This window comes from Plecotus auritus (genome assembly GCF_963455305.1).
Source record: "Plecotus auritus genome assembly, chromosome: 8".
NCBI lineage: Eukaryota > Metazoa > Chordata > Mammalia > Chiroptera > Vespertilionidae > Plecotus > Plecotus auritus.
Genome location: NC_137782.1, coordinates 30956819 through 30980162, shown reverse-complemented (window position 1 = coordinate 30980162; position 23344 = coordinate 30956819). Strand labels below are relative to the sequence as shown.

The 23344-nt window shown below is 54.2% G+C and overlaps 1 protein-coding gene across 1 annotated transcript; it reads right to left on the bottom strand.

Moving 5' to 3' along the window:
* Positions 1-7841: 7841 nt before the first annotated feature.
* Positions 7842-23022, bottom strand: KLF15 (KLF transcription factor 15). The gene is made up of 3 exons (XM_080683367.1): positions 22778-23022; positions 17243-18343; positions 7842-9103 (listed from the first exon to the last, which is right to left on the bottom strand). Exons 2-3 carry the CDS (start codon positions 18316-18318, stop codon positions 8935-8937), a joined length of 1245 nt encoding a protein of 414 aa, XP_080539493.1. The 5' UTR covers positions 18319-18343; positions 22778-23022; the 3' UTR covers positions 7842-8934.
* Between the last annotated feature and the right edge of the window lie 322 nt (positions 23023-23344).

Sequence of the window (23344 nt, the reverse complement as noted above, 5' to 3'; positions counted from 1 at the left end):
GACTCTAATTCTCCTGTGTATTTAAAGAGGCCAATTTGAAGTTCCAGGAGGAAGAGAGAAACCCTAAGGTGACAGAAGGGACAGATGCCAAAAGTAAAGTCCCTGGGTGCCTCACAGAGAGGGTGGCCAATAAGTATAGTTATAATCTTTACTTATAATATATATGTATAATTATATTATGTAAATATTATAAATTATATAATTATAACTTAGTAGATATTATAATTACATTATTATTTTAACTAGAGGCCTGGTGCACGAATTCGTGCATGGGTGGAGTCCCTTGGCTTGGCTGGTTACCGGGGGGGGGGGGGGGGGGGGGCCGGCCGGCAGTGGGGGAGGAACTGTGGGTTGGCCAGCCAGTCAGGGGCCAGGGGGTGGGAGGGTCAGCCAGCCGGGTGGAGGGGCGCAGGAGGTTGGCTGGCCAGCCGGGGGGAGGGGCTGCAGGAGATTGTCTGTGGGAGCACACTGACCACCAGGGGGCAGCTCCTGCATTGAGCATCTGCCCCCTGGTGGTCAGTGTGCCATTGCAACTGGTTGACCGATTGTTCCAGTTCCGGTCATTCAGTCACAATGGTCGCTTAGGCTTTTATATATAGAGATTGAAACATCAAATAAGGGTTTCCCAAGCAAAATATTGTAACCCTGCAAACTTTTAGTAAAGGTGGCACAGATGGTTCTTGCCAGAGTGGCTGGACTCTCAGGACTAGTATTGAAGGGGTCAAGTGGGAGAAATGGGGTGCTAGGGGAGAACACAGAGCCTGCTGAGCTGGTGAGGGGCATCTTCACTACCAGGAAGGGGCATGAATTTCCAGATGTGCACCCAGACTTTTAGTGAGGGTGGAAGTAGGGAGAGAAGGAGCTCCCACCACTCACTGCATCACCGCCCGCCAGTCCTCCCTCAAGCTGACACACAGGGGAGGTCCCAGTTTCATCTGTTAAGTGAGACCAAGAACTCCTCTGCATGGGTCACTCATGGGTCCTTGGTGTCCTCTGGGGAGGGGGGTGCAACTGTCCACTTACTTGTCCTGCCAGCAGCTCCAAGCCAGTGTGAGCACCCACTTTTTGCCCTGGGCTTCAGTGGGAGAAGGGCACTCACTGCCACTTTGCAGTGGGACCAGACAGGTTGCCTCTTTCCAGCTGAGCCCTCTGGGGACAGCTGTTACCAACTTACCAGTTACCAGTTGCCAATTACACCATATAAATGAGACATCAAGGCTCATTTCTTCATTTTGTACACAAGGCAGAGACTTCTCAGATAAGGGGGAAATATATAAAATTAGATGTCAAAAAAATGCTACTGGTCTAAATTGCTCTTTTAAAAGGCAAGGACTTCTCTGGGAAAGAGCAGGGTCCTACCAGAGACACTTCAAGCATTCGCACAACTATTCGTACAACCTGAGGGTTTAGAGCCAGACTGGTATTAATTACATTATTACTTGGACATTGCAAACCTTTCTTCTCTTTCTGTAACAGTATTTGGTATCTGCATTTAGATGGTAAAACCCATTTGCCATTCTTTAGACTCCTGTCTAGCTAAATGTATTTTCACTCTTGTAGTCAGCTATTTCCAGCTCTGACAACCCTGCTCTCATTCTACTCATCTGTCACTCAGGTGCCTGACGTCTCTGATATAATCTTTTGAAGGGAGCTGTGGTGATCCCACTCCTCACTATCGCCAGCACCATTCCGTCTGGAAACTGCTCTCATTAGCTCAGCTCAGAGTCGAGGCACAGTTTACAGAATCAGACACTGGAAACAGGTGAGGATGGCGATGCCGGTGTGTCCTCACATCTCCAGGACTCCCAGAATTACAGCAGATGAGCTGAGATGGGAAAGGACCAGTGGAGGTTGAAAGCTTACTTGGTCTCAGGGTCCAGACCTCACTCCATGGGGGGGTCCTTTGTGCAAGGCCCACAGGTGTCCCTTCCAGCCGAGGCCTGACCTCAGGAGGTGTGAGCTGCCTTGGAGCTTCCATGTCCTTATCTCAGAGGCAGTTCTCTAGTGGGAGGCCCTTCTTTGGGTGTTGCATTTTTCTTTCTGACCCATCGCTTGTAGCCTCTTGTCCATCATGCAATGGATTTGCTATGTTAAATATGCTAACTTCCTCTTCACACATCCTGGGGAATTAATCTAGTCACACTGGTTTCACATAAGTACCCTGAGAGTCAGAGAGGCCTGAGGGGTCCTGGATTGTGAGAGAGTGCAGGCCAGGCTGAGGGACCCCACTGGTGCACGAATCTGTGTACCAGGCCTCTAGTACTAATATATAACACTAGAGGCCTGGTGCATGAAAATTCATGCATTGGAGGGGGTTCCCTCAGCCCAGCCTGCACCCTCTCACAGTCCGGGAACCCTCAGGGGCGGGAGGCAACCCGGCAATCAGGGGAAGGCGATGCCCCATCACACCTTTGCTGCTGCCACTGCCAGCAGCGCAAGCCTCAGCTGGTTACCTGAGCCTCGGGCAGCTCTGGGTGGCTGGGCAGCCACTATCCGAGGCTTGCCTGCACCTCGGGCCAGCCCTGGGTGGCTGGGGGGCTGAGGGGGCTGGGTGCTGCCATCCTGTGGCTGTGGGCGCCACCATCTTTGAAGGCAGGGCAGTCAATTAGCATATTCCCTCCTTATTGGCTGTGGGCACCACCATCTTTGTGATGGTGTGAGGGTCAATTAGCATATTCCCTCTTTATTAGATAGATAACAAATATGTACAAATAGAATTCTAATACAATTATACAACATGTAATTAAATTATATATAACTATATGCACACTTGATGTAAGTGAAGGGCTGGGAAAATACCCTACCCGTGGAGGCAGGAGGGCAGAGTGGGTGGGTCTTGGAAGCAGAAACTGGAACTGAGCCCACTTGAGCCCTATTGGCCTCTCTGACTCTCGGAGAGCTGGTTTCAGCCTGATCCCCACAGGCCAGACCGAGGGATTCGTGCACCAGATTTGTGCACTGGGCCTCTAGTATGCATATAGATCTTTGGTTAATCTCTTCCCACCCTCCCCCTCCCCCCTTTCCTCTGAGATTCATCAGTCTGTTCCATGTTTCCATGCCTGGGCATTGAGCGTCTGCCCCCTGGTGGTCAGTGCACATCATAGCTACCAGTCGAACAGTCACTACTTAGGCTTTTATATAGAGAGATATGTTACACACTAGTATATGTTACATATTAGCACATTTTATATGTTACATTTTAGTATGTTATATATATATTACTAGAGGCCCAGTGCATGGAATTCGTGCGGGGGGGGGGGGGTTGTCCCTCAGGCCAGCCTGCACCCTCTCCAATCTGGGACCCCTCGAGGGATGTCCGACTGCCCATTTAGGCCCGATCCCAGTAGGATCGGGCCTAAATGGGCAGTCAGACATCCCTCTCAATCCAGGACTGCTGGCTCCCAACTGCTCACCTGCCTGTCTTCCTGATTGCCCCTTACTGCTTCTTCCTGCCAGCCTGATCACCCCCTAACCACTCCCCTGCCGGCCTGATTGCCCCTAATGCCCTCCCCTGCAGGCCTGGTCACCCCTAACTGCCCTCCCCTGCAGGCCTGGTCACCCCTAACTGCCCTCCCCTGAAGGCCTGGTCACACCCAACTGCCTCCCCTGCAGGCCTGGTCCCCTACAACTGCCCTTCCCTGCAGGCCCGGTTGCCCCCAACTTCCCTCCTCTGCCAGCCTGGTCACCCCTAACTGCCCTCCCCTGCAGGCTTGATCGCCCCAACTGCCCTCCCTTGCAGGCCTGGTCCCTCCCAACTGCCCTCTCCTGCTGGCCATCTTGTGGCGGCCATCGTGTGTCCACATGGGGGCAGCCATCTTTGACCACATGGGGGCAGCCATCTTGTGTGTTGGAGTGATGGTCAATTTGCATATTACTCTTTTATTAGATAGGGTAGAGGCCTGGTGCATGGGTGGGGGCCGGCTGGTTTGCCCTGAAGGGTGTCCCAGATCAGGGTGGGGGTTCCCTTGGGGTGTGGGGCAACCTGGGCGAGGGGCCTGTGGTGGCTTGCAGGCCAGCCATGCCTCCCGGCGACCCAAGCGGAGGCCCTGGTATCTGAGATTTATTTATGTTCTATAACTGAAACTTTGTAGCCTTGAGTGGAGGCCAGGGCAGGCCAGGGCAGGCGGGAAGCTTGGCTTCCTCCATCGCCAGGGGCAACCCAAGCCTCCTGCTCTCTCCAGCTCCATGGCTGCTACCATTTTTGTTGGGATTTATTTATCTTCTATAATTGAAACTTTGTAGCCTTGAACGGAGGCCAGGGCTGGCCAGGGCAGGCGGGAAGCTTGGCTTCCTCCATCACTGGGGGCAACCCAAGCCTCCTGCTTGCTCCAGCTCCGTGGCCACCACCATATTTATTGGGTTAAATTGCATACTCGCTCCTGATTGGCTGGTGGGTGTGGCTTGTAAGCATAGCTGAGGTACAGTCAATTTGCATGTTTCTCTTTTATTAGATAGGATTTACAGTATTAATACATATGCTATTTGTTCTGGAGTCTGTTCCAGAACCCCAGTATCCAGCTACTGATTTTATTTTTCTTGCCCTCCATACCTATCTATCCCACTTTCATCTTTCCTTCCCAGCTGGGTCTGGGATCCATGTGAGTTTGAATTCCATGGCAGCACTCAGAAGCCTGCCCTACCTACCCTTCTTTGCTGTCTCCAAGGAAGATTTTAATTCTTCTGTTGCAGTTTTTGTTCCCTTGCAATATTCCCTCACCCCTTCCACCTCTCTCTGTATCTCATCTTGTTTCTCTTCTATTTCAGCCAGGGCCCCCTTTGTGGCATCCCAAGAGCCACCAGGAATTTTTTACCCGTTGAAGATAATGGGAAATTTCCAAAGATACCTTTCTGGGTCCTGCAGTGGATCACTGAGACATATACTTTCCGAATCTTCTGAATGCTCCCTTTGCCTCCACCTGCAGTTTTTTAACAGGCCCCGTGGTGTTAGTCACCTTAGCCTAACTTCAGGTAATGTAGTTCAGACTTGGTGTCTGTCACAAAGAGAACTGACCTTGTCCCCGTGTTTGGTCCCCTTATGTGATGTTCCAAGACCCTCACCACATTGACAGCTGTGCAAGTTAACATGCCCATTCCCAGCAGTTTCCCCCTATACCCGCTGTCTGGGTCTTTGATACTTAGAACCAATGGAGCATAAGAAAAGTTATAGTTCCCTAGAAGTCCTGACCCCAGATCTTTCTGCTTCTGTCCCCTTGACCTTTGTAGAGATTCTGGATCCTATTGAAGAGTAGACATTGTTGACTTTATAAGGGTTTTGTTTTGTTTACTTTTGTGCCCGTGGGTGAGGATTCTGTCATTTGCAGCCTTGGCTTGTCAACCAAAGTTTCGGAGTGCCTCTGTTCCCATAGGGTTTCCCTTCATGATACCCTAATATTCCAAGCCTGACAGTTAGTTCCATACCTGCCAGTAACACCCATTCTGAGAATGTGGACAAAGCCATGGGGGAGCCGAATCCACCCACTCTACCATGACTTACATGTTGCGGGGAAGGGGCCAATTTGCAAGGTTCTGAGAAGTGAACAGAATGTGTGCATGGCACCAGGCTCGACACCAACACGGTGGTTGTGCTTGCAGTGAAAACTCAACGCCTACTCTTCTTTTCTTTCTATTGTAATAGAACTTCCAAACTTTAGTTGTGCCCATAACCTCCAGATTAAGACTAAATTTCCAGCTTTTCTTGCAGCGGATGAACCTGTGATTAAGTGTTGGCCAATGGGACATGAGTGGACAAGACTGTGCAAATCCCAGCCCCTGACCTTTCAGGGAGGGAAGGAACACATAGCCCCTTGATGGCTTTCCCTGGGCTGGCACAGGACCCTGGTGAGCCATCTCGGACCAACACCCTAGGGCATGGAGAGCAACGAGAGAGGAGCTCAGGTGCCCCACAATGGAGCTGCCATATCAGCCTGGACTGCTTACTTTCAGAATATTTAAATAGAGAAAAATAAACTACCTATGCAGGCAACAGTGTTGGGGAGTTTCTTTGTTATAGCAGTCTAACCCAAACTCTGCCTGCTACACTACTCAATAAATGGTGCTTCCCCCTCTGTGTGCCTTTGGGAAGGGTATTGTGCAAGGTGGGGGTACCAGGGTGTTAAAGCTCTGCAACTTTCCAGACTCCTCCCTATTAGAAACAATTGTGGGAACATTGGCTCACATCTCCATCTGCTTCTCGGCTCGTAGGCCAAGACAAACATTCTTCTTCCAGTGACAAAGGTGGTGGCATGGGAGTCTCCCAGAGGTAGGAGACAAGCTAGGTGCCTCAACAGAACACCCAGTGCTCTCATGGGTCATGCTGAAATGGTGTTAGTTGCAGTAGAAGACCAGAGGCCCTGACTCCCCAGGCTCTCCATCTGGCCTGAAGGCAGGCTCACAGCCTGGAAAGGGTCCTCACCACTATTCAAAGTCACACGCTCTCTCTTACCCTTCCCCACCAGGTATGACCTGAGGACTTTCATCCCCATTCTGCAGCGGTAGAAGCTCAAATCTATAGAGTTTAAGAAATCCACTCAAAGTGGGGGGAGTGGGGATCAAGAGGCAGTGCCCTTCCCTCCATGCCCTATTCACTCAGCTGTGCTGCCAAGGTGCATGACAAGGGAGCAAACATACACATCAGGTGAGGAGTCTGGAGCCAGACTGAGGGTAATGACTTAGACCACCCCACCACACACAACCACCCTAGCCTTGGCCCAGACATAGGGTCAGCTGGAGGCTGCAGGTGCAGTGTAAGCGAGCTGTGGGGACATCCACTGAGATGAGCGGAGTGGGGTCCTGGGTCAGTGCACAGCACCATGGATACATGTGCTCACAGGCTCGTCCACAGAGATTGTCCTGACCTCTGGTGTCCTTTTATCTGGGCTATGTTGTTTGTTTGTGGATGAAGAAAGGCTATGCTCATGCCTCACTTACCCAAGCATGTTTGGCCATAGAAGGTATATTTGGTCAGGGCAAAGGACAGAGGTCATAAGGCCGAGTCCTTTCCCCAGGACCAGGGCCAGTCTCTGAGGATGTCACTGAGAAACACTTGCCCTGACTTCTATCAGGTTGCTGGGTAGACAATCACCTCTGGAAGGTCCTCACCTACTAATTCACACAATAGGAGAACTGTGGCCACCTTCCCTACCCACCTGGCTAGCTCATGGCTTCTCCTTCCTCTGGTCCCGCCCCACTCCCCACCCATTCCCAGCCTGCCAGGATGTGTGAATGGGTCCAAATCCCAACTGTGCAAGTGCTCAGAGAGCCCTCAAGTATCTGGGGGAGTTTCGGAGGCTTTGTCTCCCCAGAGCTCTGAGCAGCTGGGGAGGGTGAAGGTGGTGGCTGAAGTCCTAATCCATTTACCACCACGCATGCAGGTGGGAAGTAATATGCCATTTCCTCGGGGAGCTCAGGTGGGAGCATGATCTGCCCCCTACATCTGCACAAAACATACAGTGGGTGCACAATAAATACCCAATGGGCTGCACCCAAAGTGTCAAGTGCCAAGCAAGGGCCTCCAACAGTAAATCAGAGGAGTAGTGACCCCCGTGGGCCTGGCCTGGCCTGCAGTGGCTTCCCATAAGTGACACTGGGATAAGGGTTAGATTTGGGGTTGTGTAGAGAAGAGGAGAGACCACTCCTGGCCTTCTGGGATACTGGAATAAGCGAAACCTAACAGCCAGCCTGAAGGTGGAGCTGTGTGGGAACCCTGCATGGCGCTTAACCTGAAAGGTGGGGCTTAACCCGAAAGGTGCCTTTGTATCCTTCCAGGTATAAACCTTAAGGTCCCCTGAGACTCGGCCCCCAGATTACCCCATTTCCTGGCAGAGCAGAAGAAAGCAGTGTGTGAATATCATTAAGTTATTGAGTTCTTTTTTCTTTTTATTGGCAAAGTAAATATATTTTTATGAAGGACCAAAGAAAATATACATAATTGTAACATATATACACCAGCTTTATAGATTTTTAAAATTTCAAATTTACACAAATGCTGATGTTATTAAAAGATATTTTATGTAGATGTACCTATGTACAGTTTATTTACATACATTCATAGGATGTGAAATAAACCTATCAAAACAAGCTAGTTCATTTGATATTAATTTCTAGACAAAATGAGGAATGCATTTCTAAATAAGGACTGGGGGCTTTATCTGCTTCTTCTACTTGCTACACAGCCTGTTCCCCTCTCCTCCCAAAAGGTGACTCTGGAGGCTGGTGTCTGGAACCAGGATGAGGAGATGAGCCACACTGGGTGCAGATGCTCCGAGGCTAGCCTGCATCTGTCTGCCTGCCCTGCACATTTAACTGAAGCACATGCACTGTCAGCCCCCAAAGGGGGGACTTTTCACCCCAATCCTGCAGCCACCAGGAGGCCAGATCCTGCACCCCTAACAGCCCTGCCATACCTTCTAGTATGCAGGCTGAGCAAAGCATTTGGACAAAACCACCTGCACACCACAGTGCAGCCCAGGACTTTTGGCCTACTTCCTTTTCCCCAGTGTGGTTCCCTGCGGGAACTGACATTTCAAAACTGCACATTTCATCTTCCCGGGCAATAAAGTGCTGGCTCTGGCCCAAGCAGGGAGCCCAGTGGGAGAAGGGCCAGGCCCCCAGACACTGCAGCAGAGGCCTGTGACAGTGGCGCAGGAAGGCACGAAGGTGCGAAGGCACAAAGGCCGGCCTCCTGGGTCAGGGGCTGGGTCTCCCCAGGAAAGGCAGCAGGTGGGGGGGCTCTGGGTTCCTGCCTCCCAGGCCAGCCCCCCTCTTTTCATACCAACCCAGGCTGCTGGGTTGGCAACATTGTCACATTTCTCTGAAGGAGACAAATAAATTATTGCTACAAAATATATGGGCGATCTGGACGATCTGATGGAGCTGGTGGGATGGGGTGAGCGGGTGGTAGCGGTAATGGTTGTGTGGGTGGGTGGAGGTGGGGGGTCAGTTGGCAGCACGTACGGAGCGACTGCTCCGGGGGAAGCGATGCACCTTGATGTGCTTGGACAGGTGGTCACTCCGTGCGAACTTCTTCTCACACACAGGGCACTGGTAGGGCTTCACGCCTGAGTGCGAACGCCGGTGCCTTGACAGTTCATCTGAACGGGAGAACCTACAGGGACACAGCAATCAGTGAGGCCAGGCTGGCCCACCCTACCCCAACCACCCCCATCCCCCCAAAAAACATACACCCAGGCCAGCAGTGGATCCCCAGGACTCCACCAGCTGGGCAGCCCAGGGTACTTCAGCTACCCAAGTGCTTCTAAATTTATGGTGAAAATCCACTGTCCCAAGCCCCTTCCCCATGTAAATCAAAGGCTCTGCCAGCACAACAGGCCATTCTCCCGCATCTGGGCCTGAGAGGGGCTGGTAGGTGTTGGGACAGGCTTTCAAGCCTACCAGAGATCTGACTTACTCTCCACCCACCGCACCCCACCCCAAACACCGCCCCCCTCCGGTGTGCAGAGGGATCAGCTTGCCCTAACTGAAGCTATGCTTTATGCTCTCCCCTTAGACTCGAACTTGGGGCTTCTGTGGAGGTCTACATTGGGAAGCCCATCTAGAGGAGAAAGTGAAGCTGAGGAGAAGTGTCTTTCCCCAGCTGAGCAGGGAGTTCTTGACTCCTTTCCCTTGCCTCCATTAAAGAGACTCACCCCACCCTGGCTGGTTGCTCAGTGGTTAGAGTGCTGGCCTGTGGACCGAAGGGTCGTAGGGTCGATTCCCCGTCAAGGGCATATACCTCGGTTGCAGGTTCCCCAGCCCCGGCAGGGACGCTTGCAGGAGGCAGCCAATCAATTGTCTCTCTCACATCGATGTTTCTCTCCCCCCACAACAACACTGTCTCTAGATATTGATAGAAAAAAATAGCCTTGGGTAAAGATTTTAAAAAAAAAAAAAAGAGCCCCACCCAATTCCTGGACCCAGTTTTCCTGAAAGCTGGACCTCCTAAGATGTCCCCAAACAAAACTGTACCTCTACAAGGTACTTCTGAGAGTTTAAACGGTTCCCCTGCCACCTCCCTCTCTTGGCCCCCGTCTGTCCAGGAGCAAGTGTTCCCATAGCCCAGAGGCCACCAGTGGGAGAGGTAAGAACTGACTGGACTAAGGGCTTAGACAGCTGTCACTGACTTCAGGGATTTGAGGCTCTCCCCACCCCTCACATCCCCACTCCCCACACACATACTCTCCTCCTCTGTGTTCCACCTATACTGACCTGTCCTTGTTCCCTCTTGACATAGGACATTTGCAATACTGTTCCCTTTATCCAGAATGCTCATCCTTCCCTTCTCCTTGCTCCCTCCCACCCACTCCTTAGAGCCCAGTTCAAATGTTACTTCCTCAGGAAAGCCCTCCACGACTACATCATTCTAGGTTCCCACAACACAATGCACCTCTCTATCCTGGCCCCTGCCACAGTTGTTGCAATTTTAAATCCATTTCTTACTTTTTGATGAGTGTCAGTCTGTGCCACTAGACCATCAGCTCCATGAGGAAAGACACGTCTACCTGGTGCATGGTAGGTGCCCAGTCAGTGCATTTACATGAAAGTGTGGACACAGCAGGCGCCCAGAGCAGGCACCCACAGGAGGATGGAGCTGTCATAGGGACAGTACTCTCAAGTCCTAGTGCATCCATGCACCCACATGCACGCCAAATCCACACACACACATACACATGTGCATGCATGCACACCCGTGTGTATACACACATGCCATATGTGTGTGTGTCATGGACACGGGTACACTGCACACATGTGCGCACTCATACATACATACATGTCCCACACTCCACATCTGTGCGCACATGTATGCACATGCGCACGCACAATGCATGTATACCTATGTGAACACATACATGCACATATGCACACACTCAGGAGTGTCAGACCCAACAGCCCCGTTCCTGGACCTGGGGCCACACAGCAAGAGGTAGATTAGGTGGTGCCCCTGGAAAGCTGTCCCCAACCCAGCCAAAGGGTAGGGAGAGATGGCCCACCTCTGGCATGACCTATGGATGGAGGCCTTGATCCTATAGCCTGCCAAGAAGCAGGAGGACCCAGCAGGACAAGTCTTGGGGAATGCCCAGGTGGGAAACAGGAGGGCCTGAGCACAGATGGGGAGCTGGGCCCAGAAGCAGGGAAGATAAGCACCTCAGCTTGGCTTGGCTGTCCCTGGTGCCCTGCCCCTAGAGCACGACCAGGTTTCTTCTACCCCCATCCCAGAGCACCAAATGTGGTGAGTACAGAGAAATACTCTCAGCATGTTTTCAGAATTAAGGAAGACCAACTGGCCCATTTTCCAGATGAGGAAACTGAGGCTCAGAGTGATGAGGGCCTGATCTAGGGTCACAGGTAAGGCAGAGCAGCCGAGGCCCGCGCAAAGGTCTTGAAATAGCTCCCTGCTGTATCCTGCCACCCTGGTGGCCACAGAGGGCCTGGCCACACCCACAGAGCCTGGCTAGAAGGTATGTGCCACTGGAGCCCTGTGCCAGGGAGGAAGCAGCATCAACGGGCTCTGGCAGTCAGAGCCTGGACCTGAGCTCCTGGGCCAGGGCCACGTGCCTCCAGCTGGAGTTGGACATACAGCTTCAGAGCAGGTGGGCATGCCCAAGGCAGGGGGCAGCAGAAAGCTACAGGAAATGCCATCGACAAGTGCTAGAGCATTCCCAGACACCAGGCACTGGAAGTGCCTGCACCTTCCAGGGAGCCAGGATCAGCCCCATGGGACGGACTGATAATATCACATTGTAAGAGCTCAAAGAGAACAAGAGGCTTGCTGGGGTCCTACAGCAGTGGAATAGCAGGATCTGCTCAGGTCCCCACCCGACTGGGAGCCCTATGTGGTCCTGAGCAAACTTAAGAACCATCCTGGGCCTCAGTTTTCTCATTTACCTAATGAAAATCTTGGAATTCTTGTCCACCTTCCGGAACTTTTCTCAGAGGCCAAAGGCAGTGACACAGGACCACAGGGTCCCTGCCATCATGGGGGCACCAAGGGAAAGCTAGGTCTGAGAAGAAGCTGTCCCCATCTGCAAGCCCTCTCCCTATTGCTTTAGGGTCCTGCGATTTGAGAGGTACCGTCCATAGGAACTGAACCCTCAGAAGATCCCTGCCTTACACCCTACTCACATTGTCCCAAAGAGCAGCACTGGAGAGACCTGGGGACCACATAGAGGGAGGGGACAGGTGGCTGAGATGCAGGCACATACTGACTAGCAACCTGGGCAAGTTGGCAAGCTCTCTGAGGCTCAGTTTCCCCACCTGAAGCCAGGTAAGTGACAGACCTGCCTCAGAGGACTATAAAAGGCGACAAGTGTTTACAGCAGTGCTTGACACATGGCAATCACCCAACAATTGTGAACTCTTGTTATCAGCAAGGAGCTTAGCACAGCGCCTGGCCTCTGGTAAGGTCCTTGAGTGTGTGGGTGGTTACTGTGAATTGTGTTACTGGGTGCAGGACAGGGAAGCACAGAGGTCCAGGTGACTTTCCTGAGCAGCTTATAATGTCAGCACCACCACTGGCACACACAACACCTTTGTGCAAAGGCACCCCTTCCATCAGCCAGAAAGCCATGATTGTAAAGTCAAGTCTCAAAGATCCCAATGGGAATGGCACCCCCCAGCGTTGTGCAGTGCACAACCTGCCCAGCCACACTTGGAGGCCGAGCGGACTGCAGGGATGGGGTCGGAGAATGCCTCATCGAGTAGGGGAAGCAGTGACACAGGCCAAGAGAGCCAGACCACTGGGCTTGAATCCTGTCCCTGCCACCTCTTGGCTCTGAGGCCTCAGGCCTGCAAATCCCCTTTTCTGGGCCTCTGTGTCTTCTGGGGATGACAACAGTACCTGCCACACAGGGGTGGTGAAAGTTATTAATATTCATATTAGCTGCAGCAGGAAGGGATTCTTTCTGGACAGAACTGCTTGGCCATTCTGGAACAGGACGTTCCGCTGCAGGGAACAAAGAAGGCCTGTGTCTGAGAGTGAAGCAAGGAAACTTCTAGGAAGGCAGGCAAGCAGCCACTTCCCAGATGGTTAGCTTGGAATAGGGAAAGTCTGATTTCAACCCTGTCAAGGGTGCCAGAACCATGTCACAAGAGGGGAAGGGACAGGGAACACTGGCTTCAGGACCAAGAGCAGAAGGAAGCGGGGGTTGGTAACCTGGGCAAGTGACAATGGGGAGAGGAGTGCAGGGAGGGATACTGTTCATCACACAAAGGTGCACAGGGTGGCGCACAGGACACAGTGCCAGGGCCAGAACAGGCCTGGTAGGAGGAAGAGGAATCTGCTCACCAGGCCCAGCAAGAAGAGAGGCAGCCTTGGGAGTGGGGAGCTCTCCACATGGGGAGGCAAGCAAGCATGTAGGGGGCCACTCCAAAGACTAGCTGCAGGTGGAGGTCCTCTCAACACTCTAGCAGGCCACACCTGACTAGAGGCTTGCAGAAGGGGCTGGAGAGAGGTCCTCAGTCTGGGGGCAGGGGGTTGAGGGCAGACATCCCAGGGTGAACTCCTGGCTCTGCCACTTACTCGTTGTGGGACCATGGAGAACTTACTTAAATGCTCTGTGCCTCATTTCCTTCTCTGTAAAATGGGGACAACATACTGAGACATACCTCACAGACTTGTTGGAATATTACATGAGTTACTGCGTTAGGTGCATGCAGAGCAGTGCTTAGCACACATCAGGAACTGCTGTTATCACTGCTGCTATTGCTAGCTCTTTTCCCTCACCCATGGTGTACCACCTGAAAAAGCTGAGGGCCTGTGGGGGAGAGAGGACACCCAGTCATTATAATCCCAGGTGCACAGAGAAAGATGAGGGGAAAGTCAGCCCACGACGGCAGGTGTCTCCAGGTGGGAGAGGCATGCCTGCCATACTACTTGCAGGTCAGGGTGGGGCTGAGGCACTGCCTGGGGGTGCACCAGAGCCATACTCACTAGCTCTGTCCCTGCAGGCTTTCTGGGCCTCCATTTCCCCCTCTGTAAAATGCATATTGATGTCTCTATGTTCCAAGGCTATTATAAGGACTCAGTGAGTTACTGCCTGTGACCTGTGCAAAACAAAGCAGAGACCATTATAAGACCACCTTCAGTTGCCACTGGGGAAGAAGCATTGGAAAGAGAGGGCACAGAGAGGGCTGAGGTCCAAGTGGGAGCGTGGCCTGCAAAGGTGAGATCGGCAAACAGATTTTGTGGGCCTGTGGGCCAGAATGAGAAGCTTGGATGGTACTTAAGTGAACCAAAGTACACATAAAGGCCAAAATAGCCTCATGAGGTAATGAGTCCCCCGTGGCAGGAGGTATGCAAGCAAGTATAACTCGTGGAGGGGATTTCAGCTCTGAGAACCTTAGAATAGTGCCTAGCAGAGTGTAACTGCTCAATAAACACGATACCTCATCATCATCATCATCATCATTACTTCTCCTGCCCTGTCCAGACCAAGCTGCCACAAAGCTGGGTCTGTCCTCCTGTCCGACTGCTATAAGGGCTCCCTTCACCTCTGACCCTCAGATGAAGGCTATGGCCACACTTAAGGGACACGCATGTCTTGTATACATCCTCAGGGTGTCAGGATCCCTGAAGGGCAACTGGGACCCTCAAATTCTCAAAGAAACAGCCCTCCTGAGAGGCAGCGTGCTAGGCTCCTAGGGCCTCTGCCATGTGTGACCTCCACTCTGGAAGAGCTTGAGAGAAGCTAGGGATGCCCTTTGAAGCCCTAGGAGAGGATGGAGGCAGGGATGGCTCCAGGGTCGACTCCCTAGGGACCTCATCATGCCACGCACCTACCATGCCTTTCCCTGTTGAGTGAATCCTGAGCAAGAGGAACAATGCCAAGGCTTAAACAGTGGCAGAGCTGAATTCCCTCCATAAATCCCACTCTTGTTTGTATACCTCCTACCATGGGGAACTCACTACCACATAATGCCACTGTGTCGGGACTGAGATCTGACTCCTAAGATGCACTTTGGGCTGCGGTTCCTGTCTGCTTTCTGAGACAGCCTAGAAAACAGGACCCCTCCTCTTGTGGGAGTGGACCAATTGGGCAGCCTTGACCAAGGACCATACCTTTCCTCTATGGTCCCACCCAGTCCTATCCCAAATGGAAGGGCCACTTGCCAATAGTCAACAGCAGCCAGAGGACGGCGCCCAGGAAGATGAGCCCATCATAAGAGTCAGACTGATGCTCTGCCAAGCCAGATGCCCAACCTCTCTCCAGCCCCGCACCCCACCAAGAGGAGAATGCATCCAAGAGGAGTCCCTCTAAGTCTGGGGGCGCCTCTGAGGTGGGGTACTGCCCCATGAAGGCCAGGCAGAGAACCTTTTCTTCCCAGACTTGATCTTGGATTAAGAGTGACAATACCACCAATGAGAAAGGGGCACTGCTGAGCACCCCTGGCCCTGGTAAGGAGAGGCAGTGAGTAGGCGCCCCGCTTTACAGATGAGGAAACTGAGGCTTAGGAAGGGGGACCACCGCGAGGGCACACAGCAAGCTGGAGGCTGACCAGGACTGGAGCTTTAAACCATGCCACCAGGCACCTCGATATCTTTCCCTCTGTAGTGGAGTACCTGCCTCTAAAGCCCCATGTTTATGGTCTCCTCCCTGACCCAAGCTCTGACCACCCAACATTACACACATACCACCACATCAGGCCTCACAAGCTTCCCTGCAAGTGCGCCTGTACCCGAGGTCCTACGTGGCAGAGTGCGGCACGAGGCTCAAAGGCATACAGCACCAGCACTGACATCCAATGTGGTGGGGCTAGAGCACAGGCTCTCACAGAAAGAAGCCCTGCGGGTCTGCTGATTGGCACCTTCGGGGCCTTGGGGTGGAGGGTGCCTGCACTCAGGAAGGGCCTCCATAACCCAAGATGCTTTTTGGGATAAGTCCCTTCCCTGGAAAGGGGCTGCCAGCATCACATCAAACATTCTAGTCACAGCTCCTGTCCTGGGCCAGCCAGGACTCCAGGAGTGGCATCTCCCACCCTAAGACCACTCTCAGGAACTCTCAGACAGAAGTTTGGTCAAAAAAGCAAAAGCTACAAACTGCTCCCTGTGAGCCACACCAACATGGATGCACACTCATAGACAAGGTACACACATGGTCATGCAGCAGAGGCACACCCAAAAAAAGCAAGATGCATACACATGTGCACACACAGTGATACAGCCACTTGCAAGATCCAGTTCTGCACACAGATGGGACATGCCACATTGCTCTCTTACACACTCACACATGTAGCAACAGCCACATCAGCAAAACCCAGGAATGTGCCACTAGAATAAGCCACCCTCCCAGGCAGGCCAGAGATTCTAGCAGGGTGGGCATCCTAAACTGGGGAGAGCCCAGCTGTGGCACCCCAAAGCATCTGAGCTCCTGGCTGGGCTCCTGGCTGGCAGCCTGCTTTTCAGGAAAAGATGGACATGCTCTCCCAAAGGTGAGCCAGCACCTGGGGCCAGGGAAGGGAGCTCCACTGGGGTCCCATCCAGCTATGCTGCCTGAGGGCTGGGTAACCCTAAAAAGAGCCCCGTCCTTTGAGAGTTGGTTTCCCCGCCATGCTACACAGAGTAGAGCCTTCCACCTTTCCATCAGCACATCCAGCTGGGTCCTCCCTTGTGGTTGGCTTTTACACCTTCTCTAACACACCTCTAGGTCTCCCATGGGAGCAAGGGCCTGGCCCAACCCATGTGCCCAGGGACTTCTGTAAGGGAAGCTGGTCCCTTTGGTTGGGAAACAGCATTTTTAGGATGTGACTGCTCTAATATGACCACTTGGGTTCAAATCCCATTTACAAAGCTGTGTGACCTTGCACAAGTTACTTAGCCAGTCTGAGCCTCAGTCTGCAGTAAGCAGTAAGATGGGAATAAAGGTGGCACTTACCCTTTGGGGTGCTGCGAGGCAGAGGGAACAGTGCACACATGGTCAAAGCCCCATCTGGCACACAGACCAGGCCCCATCATTCTCAACTGTCCCTGTTATGCTATGAGAGCCCTTCTGCCCTGGCTCAGCCCCCTCACTCTCAGCACAAGCCCCAGCAAACCTTACCAGGAGACCAGTTGTTTTCTGGCTTTAGTGACCAGGAGGGACAAGCAAACTCTGAGCGGCTGTTGCTAGCTCTGGCACTGCCCCCTGCCCACCCCTCTCCCCTTCCTAATCAGTCTTATCTAATGTAGAAGAAATCAGCCTTGGCGGCACACCCAGAAGAACAGAGATAAGGGGCATCACTCACCACCCAGCCTGTCACCCCTCATACTGACCTCCACCCACAGCCCGGCCAGGTGCAGGCAAAGGGCTTCTCGCCTGTGTGCCGTCGTAGGTGGGCCTTGAGGTGGCTGCTTTTGGTGTACATCTTGCTGCATCCGGGGAAAGTACATTTGTGCATTTTGATGAGTTCTGCCGCCGGGTTCTTGGGGAACTTCTGGCCCATGAGGAGGCCGGTGGGGCCGGGTCCCAGGGGTCCTGACCCAATGGGCTTGGCAGCAATGGGCACAGGGGCAATGCGCACGAACTTGGAGGGCACGTTCAAGTTCGAGGAGGGCACCACCTGGGGCAGGAGTGCAAAGGTCTGCCCCTGGATGTTGACCAGGAGCTGGGCTACCTTGACACTCTCCGGGGCCTGCCCAGGGGAGGAGGGCTCTGTGCCTGATTCCTGCTTCACCTGCACAGGTTGAATCTGCAGTAGCAAGGGGATGGGGCCATCGGGTGCAGGCCCCCCACCTGGGCCCTGAGTGTCACCTGCATTGGCACCACCTGGCTGGGGAGCACAGCGCTCTCTCCCACCAGACCCAGGATGGAGATGGCTCCTGTGTGGCCCAGCTGAGAGCTGACTACAGACCTCCACATCCTTATTGTTGCTCTCTGGAGCCTCCTTGACCCCCAGCTCCATGTTCTCCTCCAGAAACTCTTCAATCTCCTCCAGAGTGGGCTGGAAGGGCCTTGGAACATCATCGGGGTCACCGACAGGAAACTCTGGGAAGCAGAAATGCTCCCCCTTCACAGGTGCCGGTGCCCTCCGCCAGGCCTCCCAGGTCACAGGACCACTGCTGGCCCCAATGTTGCCGCTGCCACCACTGCCCAGCGTAGCCTGGGATAGCAGGAAGTCCAAGATGTTGTCCTGGCCCTCAGCGCCCGGGCCACTGCTGTAGCAGGAGCAGAGGGCTTGCGAGTCGGGGCTGGCGCAGGAGCAGAGGCTGGAGGCATCACTGTCATCTTCCGAGGGGGGTGAAGGCAGCATGTGGTACGCTTGCCTGCTTACCAGCCTGTCTCCCAAATAACCAACCCGGCACTTCGGTGACGAGAAGTTCTCGTCCACTGGAAGCAAGTGGTCCACCATGCTGGCCTGGCCGTGCCACTGCTGGCTGTGGAGAGGAACAACAGAGCGCCAATCAGGATAGCACACTTACCTGCCATCTCGTGGGCCTGTACCCCCGCCCCCCCACCAGCTCACAGTCCCCATTGCCAAATGCCTGGATCCTGCCTCCACCCATACCCCAGGATAACTCTCTCTGCAAGAGTGTTTTCTGAAATTGCACCACCAGTTTGCAAGAGTGCTCTCCCAAACCCATTGCACAACCTAGGGCACTTTTGCTTTCAAATATATTTTCCAAAATAATTCTGGAAAGGGACACACCTGTGTCTGTGAATGATTGTGACTGCGGGTGAGCAAGAAAGGTATGTGAGGAGGCTCTCTGCACCTTGGAACAGCCAAGGTCAAGAACCCTGTCCAGTTATTCAGAGTTGCTGCATTTCTGAGGACATCTGACCTCAGCTTCATTCCTGTTGACTCATTAGAGTGGGGAAGAAGAATGGCCATTTGCCCTTTGACCCCTGTGTTGTTGGGGCTTGGGTAGGGTTGCCAGATTGAGCAAATAAAAATACAGGCTGCCCAGTTAAATTTGAATTTCAGAGTTTAAAAAATGAACAACTTTTAATTTGTAATGTAAGTATGTCCCAAATATTAGATGGGACTTGCTTATATTAAAAAATTACTATATCTGAAATTCAAGTTTAACTGGACAGTCTATATTTTAATTAGGCAACTCTAGTTTATGGCAAAAGATTAAAGACCCATTGTGCCTGCCCTCAAGGCCCTATTCCCCATCTGAAGCGGGCAGCTCACCACCCTCAAGCTCTCAAACCCATCTGAGCTTGGCTGCCTCCTTTCTGAAAGGAGAGAGGAGGGACAGGCCTGAAAAAAACAAGACATTTTACTGAGGTTCTATCCCTGGGAGAACTCACAGGAGCAGAGGTGGACCCAGATCTTACCTCATGTGACTTCACAACCGCCTAGTAGGCCTGTAGAGAAGACCCCCTTGGCCTGCACCCATGGAGCACTCACAACCTCGGGAAGACCCAGCTAACTCCTATCTCCCACTAGACCATGCTCTCCACGACAGCAGGCTGGGCTGTAGGGTGTCCGCTGTGTCCCCAGTTCCCAGTGTGGCAGCTGGTGCCCAGGAGGAGCTCAGAGAATGTCAACAGAGAGGAGAGGGGAAAGCTGTGTCCTCTGAAGGCCATGCTAGGTCTGGTGTCCAAGGAGAGTCAACAGTGTCAGGCTGTGATGGGGCCACCTCTGTGGACCTTTGTCCCCACCCAGTGATCATGAGTGGATGTTTATTGAGGTTGGGGATATTCTGCACCTGAAGCCAGCGCTTCTCTGCTGCCTGACATCACCTCTGCACCCACCCCCATGCTCTGTCTCCAGGACCACAACTGGGCCTGTCACCCAGCACTGCCCAACAGTCAAGAGGCCCAGCCCTGTGGGCAGAGAGCTCCCAAGGCTGGTCATCATCAACTGTGACCTTGGGCAAGTCCTCCCCAAATCTCAGTTTCCCCATGTTTCGTGTTCCCAATGACCTCAGGACCTTTGACCTCAGTTCCAAACTGATCTGGGAAGTTTAAGAGCTCCAGGAAACAAGGCAAGGTGGATGCCCTTGGCAAGTCTGTACTTCTGGGAAGTTTCACCAGGACATTTGGCTTTTAGTCGAAATACTCAGCTAAGGACTTAAAATTGGGTATTTTAAACTACACACTATTCACCAAATCAGGTGCCTTAAGGAATAAAAATGCCAGATAATATAAAGGGCAATGAGGCTGGGCAGAACTCACACTTGGCCCTACACTTCCCTCACCCCTGTCACCCCCCACCCTCTGAACAGGGGGCTATGATCCTACATGTGCAATATGTCAGCTGGGCGGATGGTCTTGGGCAGATGGCACAGCGTCTCTGTGCCTGTTTCTGTCTACTGGGTGGGGATGCTGCCAGCAGTGCCTAGTTCTCTTGCTTTAAGAGTCCAACGAGCTATCTATCATATGATGAGCACTTACTATAGGGCTGGCATGAACACAGGGCATGGTCAGTACCAGCCATTAAGATTAGCCTCCAAATGGGGCAACATATGGTCTTTCTGTCCCTCTGCTGTGATGTTAAGGAATACGGGGGACTCCAGCCTTCCTGGAACTGGGGAAGAAGCCACGACTGGTGGGAAGAAGCAGATCAGACCATGTTCCTGCCCACTTAAGCTCTCCTCTAAATTGTGACTACCAACTGAATATTCCATAATATCAAGGAATTTGTCTTGATATTTTTAAGTGTGGTGATGGTACTGTGATTCTTATTAAAGGAGGCCTTCCTTTTCTAGATATAAACTGAGATAGTCACAGATAAAATTATATAAAAAGAGAGAAATAAGTAAGTACAGTAGGATAGGGTGGGAGGAAACCTCCAATAGTTTCCCAAGGAAATGTGACCCAGCCTCTCCCAGCACCCAGCACCTGGGCCCTGCTCATCTCACCCATATCTCACCTCCACCTGCTCCACACCAGCTGTGTACCAAGCTCCCCAACTTCATGGACCTCGGGCCACTATTCTGGCTGCCCCTCTCTGAGCATCTCTCTTTCCCCAGTACTCCAAGTAGGAGTAACTTACTTCAATCTCAGCTCAGAAGTCACTCCGGGTGGGGGCCTCCCCTAACCATTCTCTAGTACATCATCCCACGTTATATTCTTCCTAGCAGTTGCCAAGGCCAGAAACTATCTTAGTTATGTGTTGGTGTACTTTATTTTCTGTCTACCTCCCCACCAGAATATAAGCTGTTCTGACTGTTCATTCAGTCCACCTCTGTATTCCAGTGTAAAACAGGACCTGGCAAACTTTGCTGATTGAGTGAGCGAAAGGCCGCTGCTGAAAGGGAGCCAGAAAGGAAGGGGGGCGGGTCAGGAGGGTAGAATGAGACCTGTTGTAGAACCTCAGGGTCAAGCACCAGTGTAGTAATGCAGGGCTGAGCAGCCTGGGCTGGACAATGAGACACTCAGAGCCTAGAAGGGGCTCTGGAACTGCTGAGGAGAGGGCATCTGAAAAAGGGCACGCCAGGGCTGAGTCGGCTAAGGCCCCTAAAACACAGCAAGCACGTGGCACGGCCAGGGGCACAGGCTTCGCGCGGGGAGGGGACGCACTGTTCTGGGCACTGTCCCCAGCAGTCCACCGGACTCCGCCCCTTACCCCCCTTACCCCCCCTACCCCCTTCGGCGCGCCAGGCCTGCTGTTTATCCTCCCGGGGACACAGCGGCAGCAGGAACAACATGTAATTGATAACAAGCCCAGCGCCGGCCAAGGGCTTGCCATTGGGTCAGCCTGCAAATCAAGGGGGTGGCGGACGAGGCCGCCCTTCAAAATAAGAGTCTGGGCTACCCGCTCAGCCGGCAGGCCCAAAAGTCCACGAGCCCGGGCGTCCTCGCACCTGTAGGGTGGCCCGAGAGCCCCACAAGCCACCCGGTCCTTAGAGGGGGGACATGATTTGAGAGGTTCAGACATTTGGTAATGTTGTCACCCCCCATTGCTGGGATTGGGCGAGAAAGCCCCCCTTTGCCCGCGAGTGGGGAGGGAGGGGGTCACGGGTCAGGAAGGGGTTCCATAGGGAACACCACAGTGGGGAGCAAAGAGGGAACCGGACGGCCAGGGAAGGAGGGGATGGCCTCTTCTCTGCCCCCGCCCCCGCCAGTCCTCGGCCATCGCTCTGCTAACATTCAGTCCAACAGGCCAGGAGGCTGAGCGGGGAGTGGGAGTAAGAGCCGTGTGAGCGGTGCGAGTGTACGCGACAGGGTGGGAGTGCGTGCGCGGGCGTGGTACGCGGCGGCCGGTGTGGCAGTACGGGAGTGTGTCCGCGACGTACTCGCGCGTGGAGCCAGCGTCGGTGCCCGGGCGTGTGTGTATGTGTGTGCGCGCGTATGAACGTGCGTGGGAAAGGAAGGGGTTGGGATCCCGCCCAGACCCCTCGGTGGAGGTCCGGAGTGCTGCCCGCCGAGCACCGCGCCCTCGGCCCGCGCCCCAACCCAAGCAGGCCGCGGCGGCTGACCGACAGTAACCCCTCCACCCCAGGCCCTCCGTCCCCCGCCTCCCCCGCCGGGCGGGCCGGTGCGTCCGCCTACCGGGTCCGCTCGCCAGGCCCCGCCGGGTGCCCGCCATATGGAAGGGCAGGCCGGCACGGCGCAAGCAGATACCAGGGGCCAGGCGCCGAGGCGGCGGTTCGGACCAGCGCCGGGAAAGTGCCAGCGGACAACAGGGTTCACTCTCCCACCGGCTTGTCGGACCCCCACGGCCCGCGCGGAGGATCTCTGCCCGTTCCTCGGGCATTTCCTCGGACGCTCTCGTGGAGCCTGGGACAAGGGCGCGGGCGCCGGGCCACTCGCCCAGAAGCGGTCCAGGACCACCCCAGCCCCCGCGTCCCAGTGAGCCCCCTGAGCGCCCCGGGCCGCGTTCTCGCGGCCGACCGGCCTCGCCGCGCCTCTCCCACCTGAATTTGGCTCACGCCCGGCCGGCGGCCAGGCCCCGGCGGTCCTGAGGCCCAGCGGGCTGGGCTGAGGGCAGCGGTCTGGTTCCTGGTCCCACGGCGGCCGCGGGCCGAGCCGCTCTCGCTCACTCGCCCGCGGGCCCGCGAGTCGCTGCGGCCGCCGCCGCTCGCAGGGCGCTCACTCCCCGCGGCTCACGTGACACCGCGGGCGCAGCGAAGGCTCGCAGGAGGCTCGGCCTCGGGCGCGCGCCCCATTGGCCGGCGCCGCGCGTCATGCGCCCGCTCTGGCCCCGCCTCCCGCCTCCCGCCTCCCGCCCCACCCGGGCTGCAAGGGGCGCTGCACCGCAGGCGCTCGCTCCTCGTCGCAGGGCCACGGGCTCCGCGCGCTCCCCAACCAGCTGCCCAGCCCCTGGCTTCAGGCCCCCAGCCACATCCCGGCCTCCACCCCTGGCCGTGGACTCGCAGAATCCGCGGGGTTCAGCTTCTAAAGCTGGGTTCCCAGGTGGGAAGGTGAGACAGGCCACGGGACCTGCGAAACCCTGAGATCGCACACAAGTGCGGTAGGCGCGG

Excerpts from the sequence above, each read along its gene's own strand:
- KLF15 (XM_080683367.1), bottom strand. The coding sequence starts at position 18,318 with ATGGTGGACCACTTGCTTCCAGTGGACGAGAACTTCTCGTCACCGAAG. Across the intron at positions 9,104-17,242 it reads TGGCCGGGCTGTGGGTGGAG|GTTCTCCCGTTCAGATGAAC; the intron begins GTCAGTATGAGG and ends GTGTCCCTGTAG.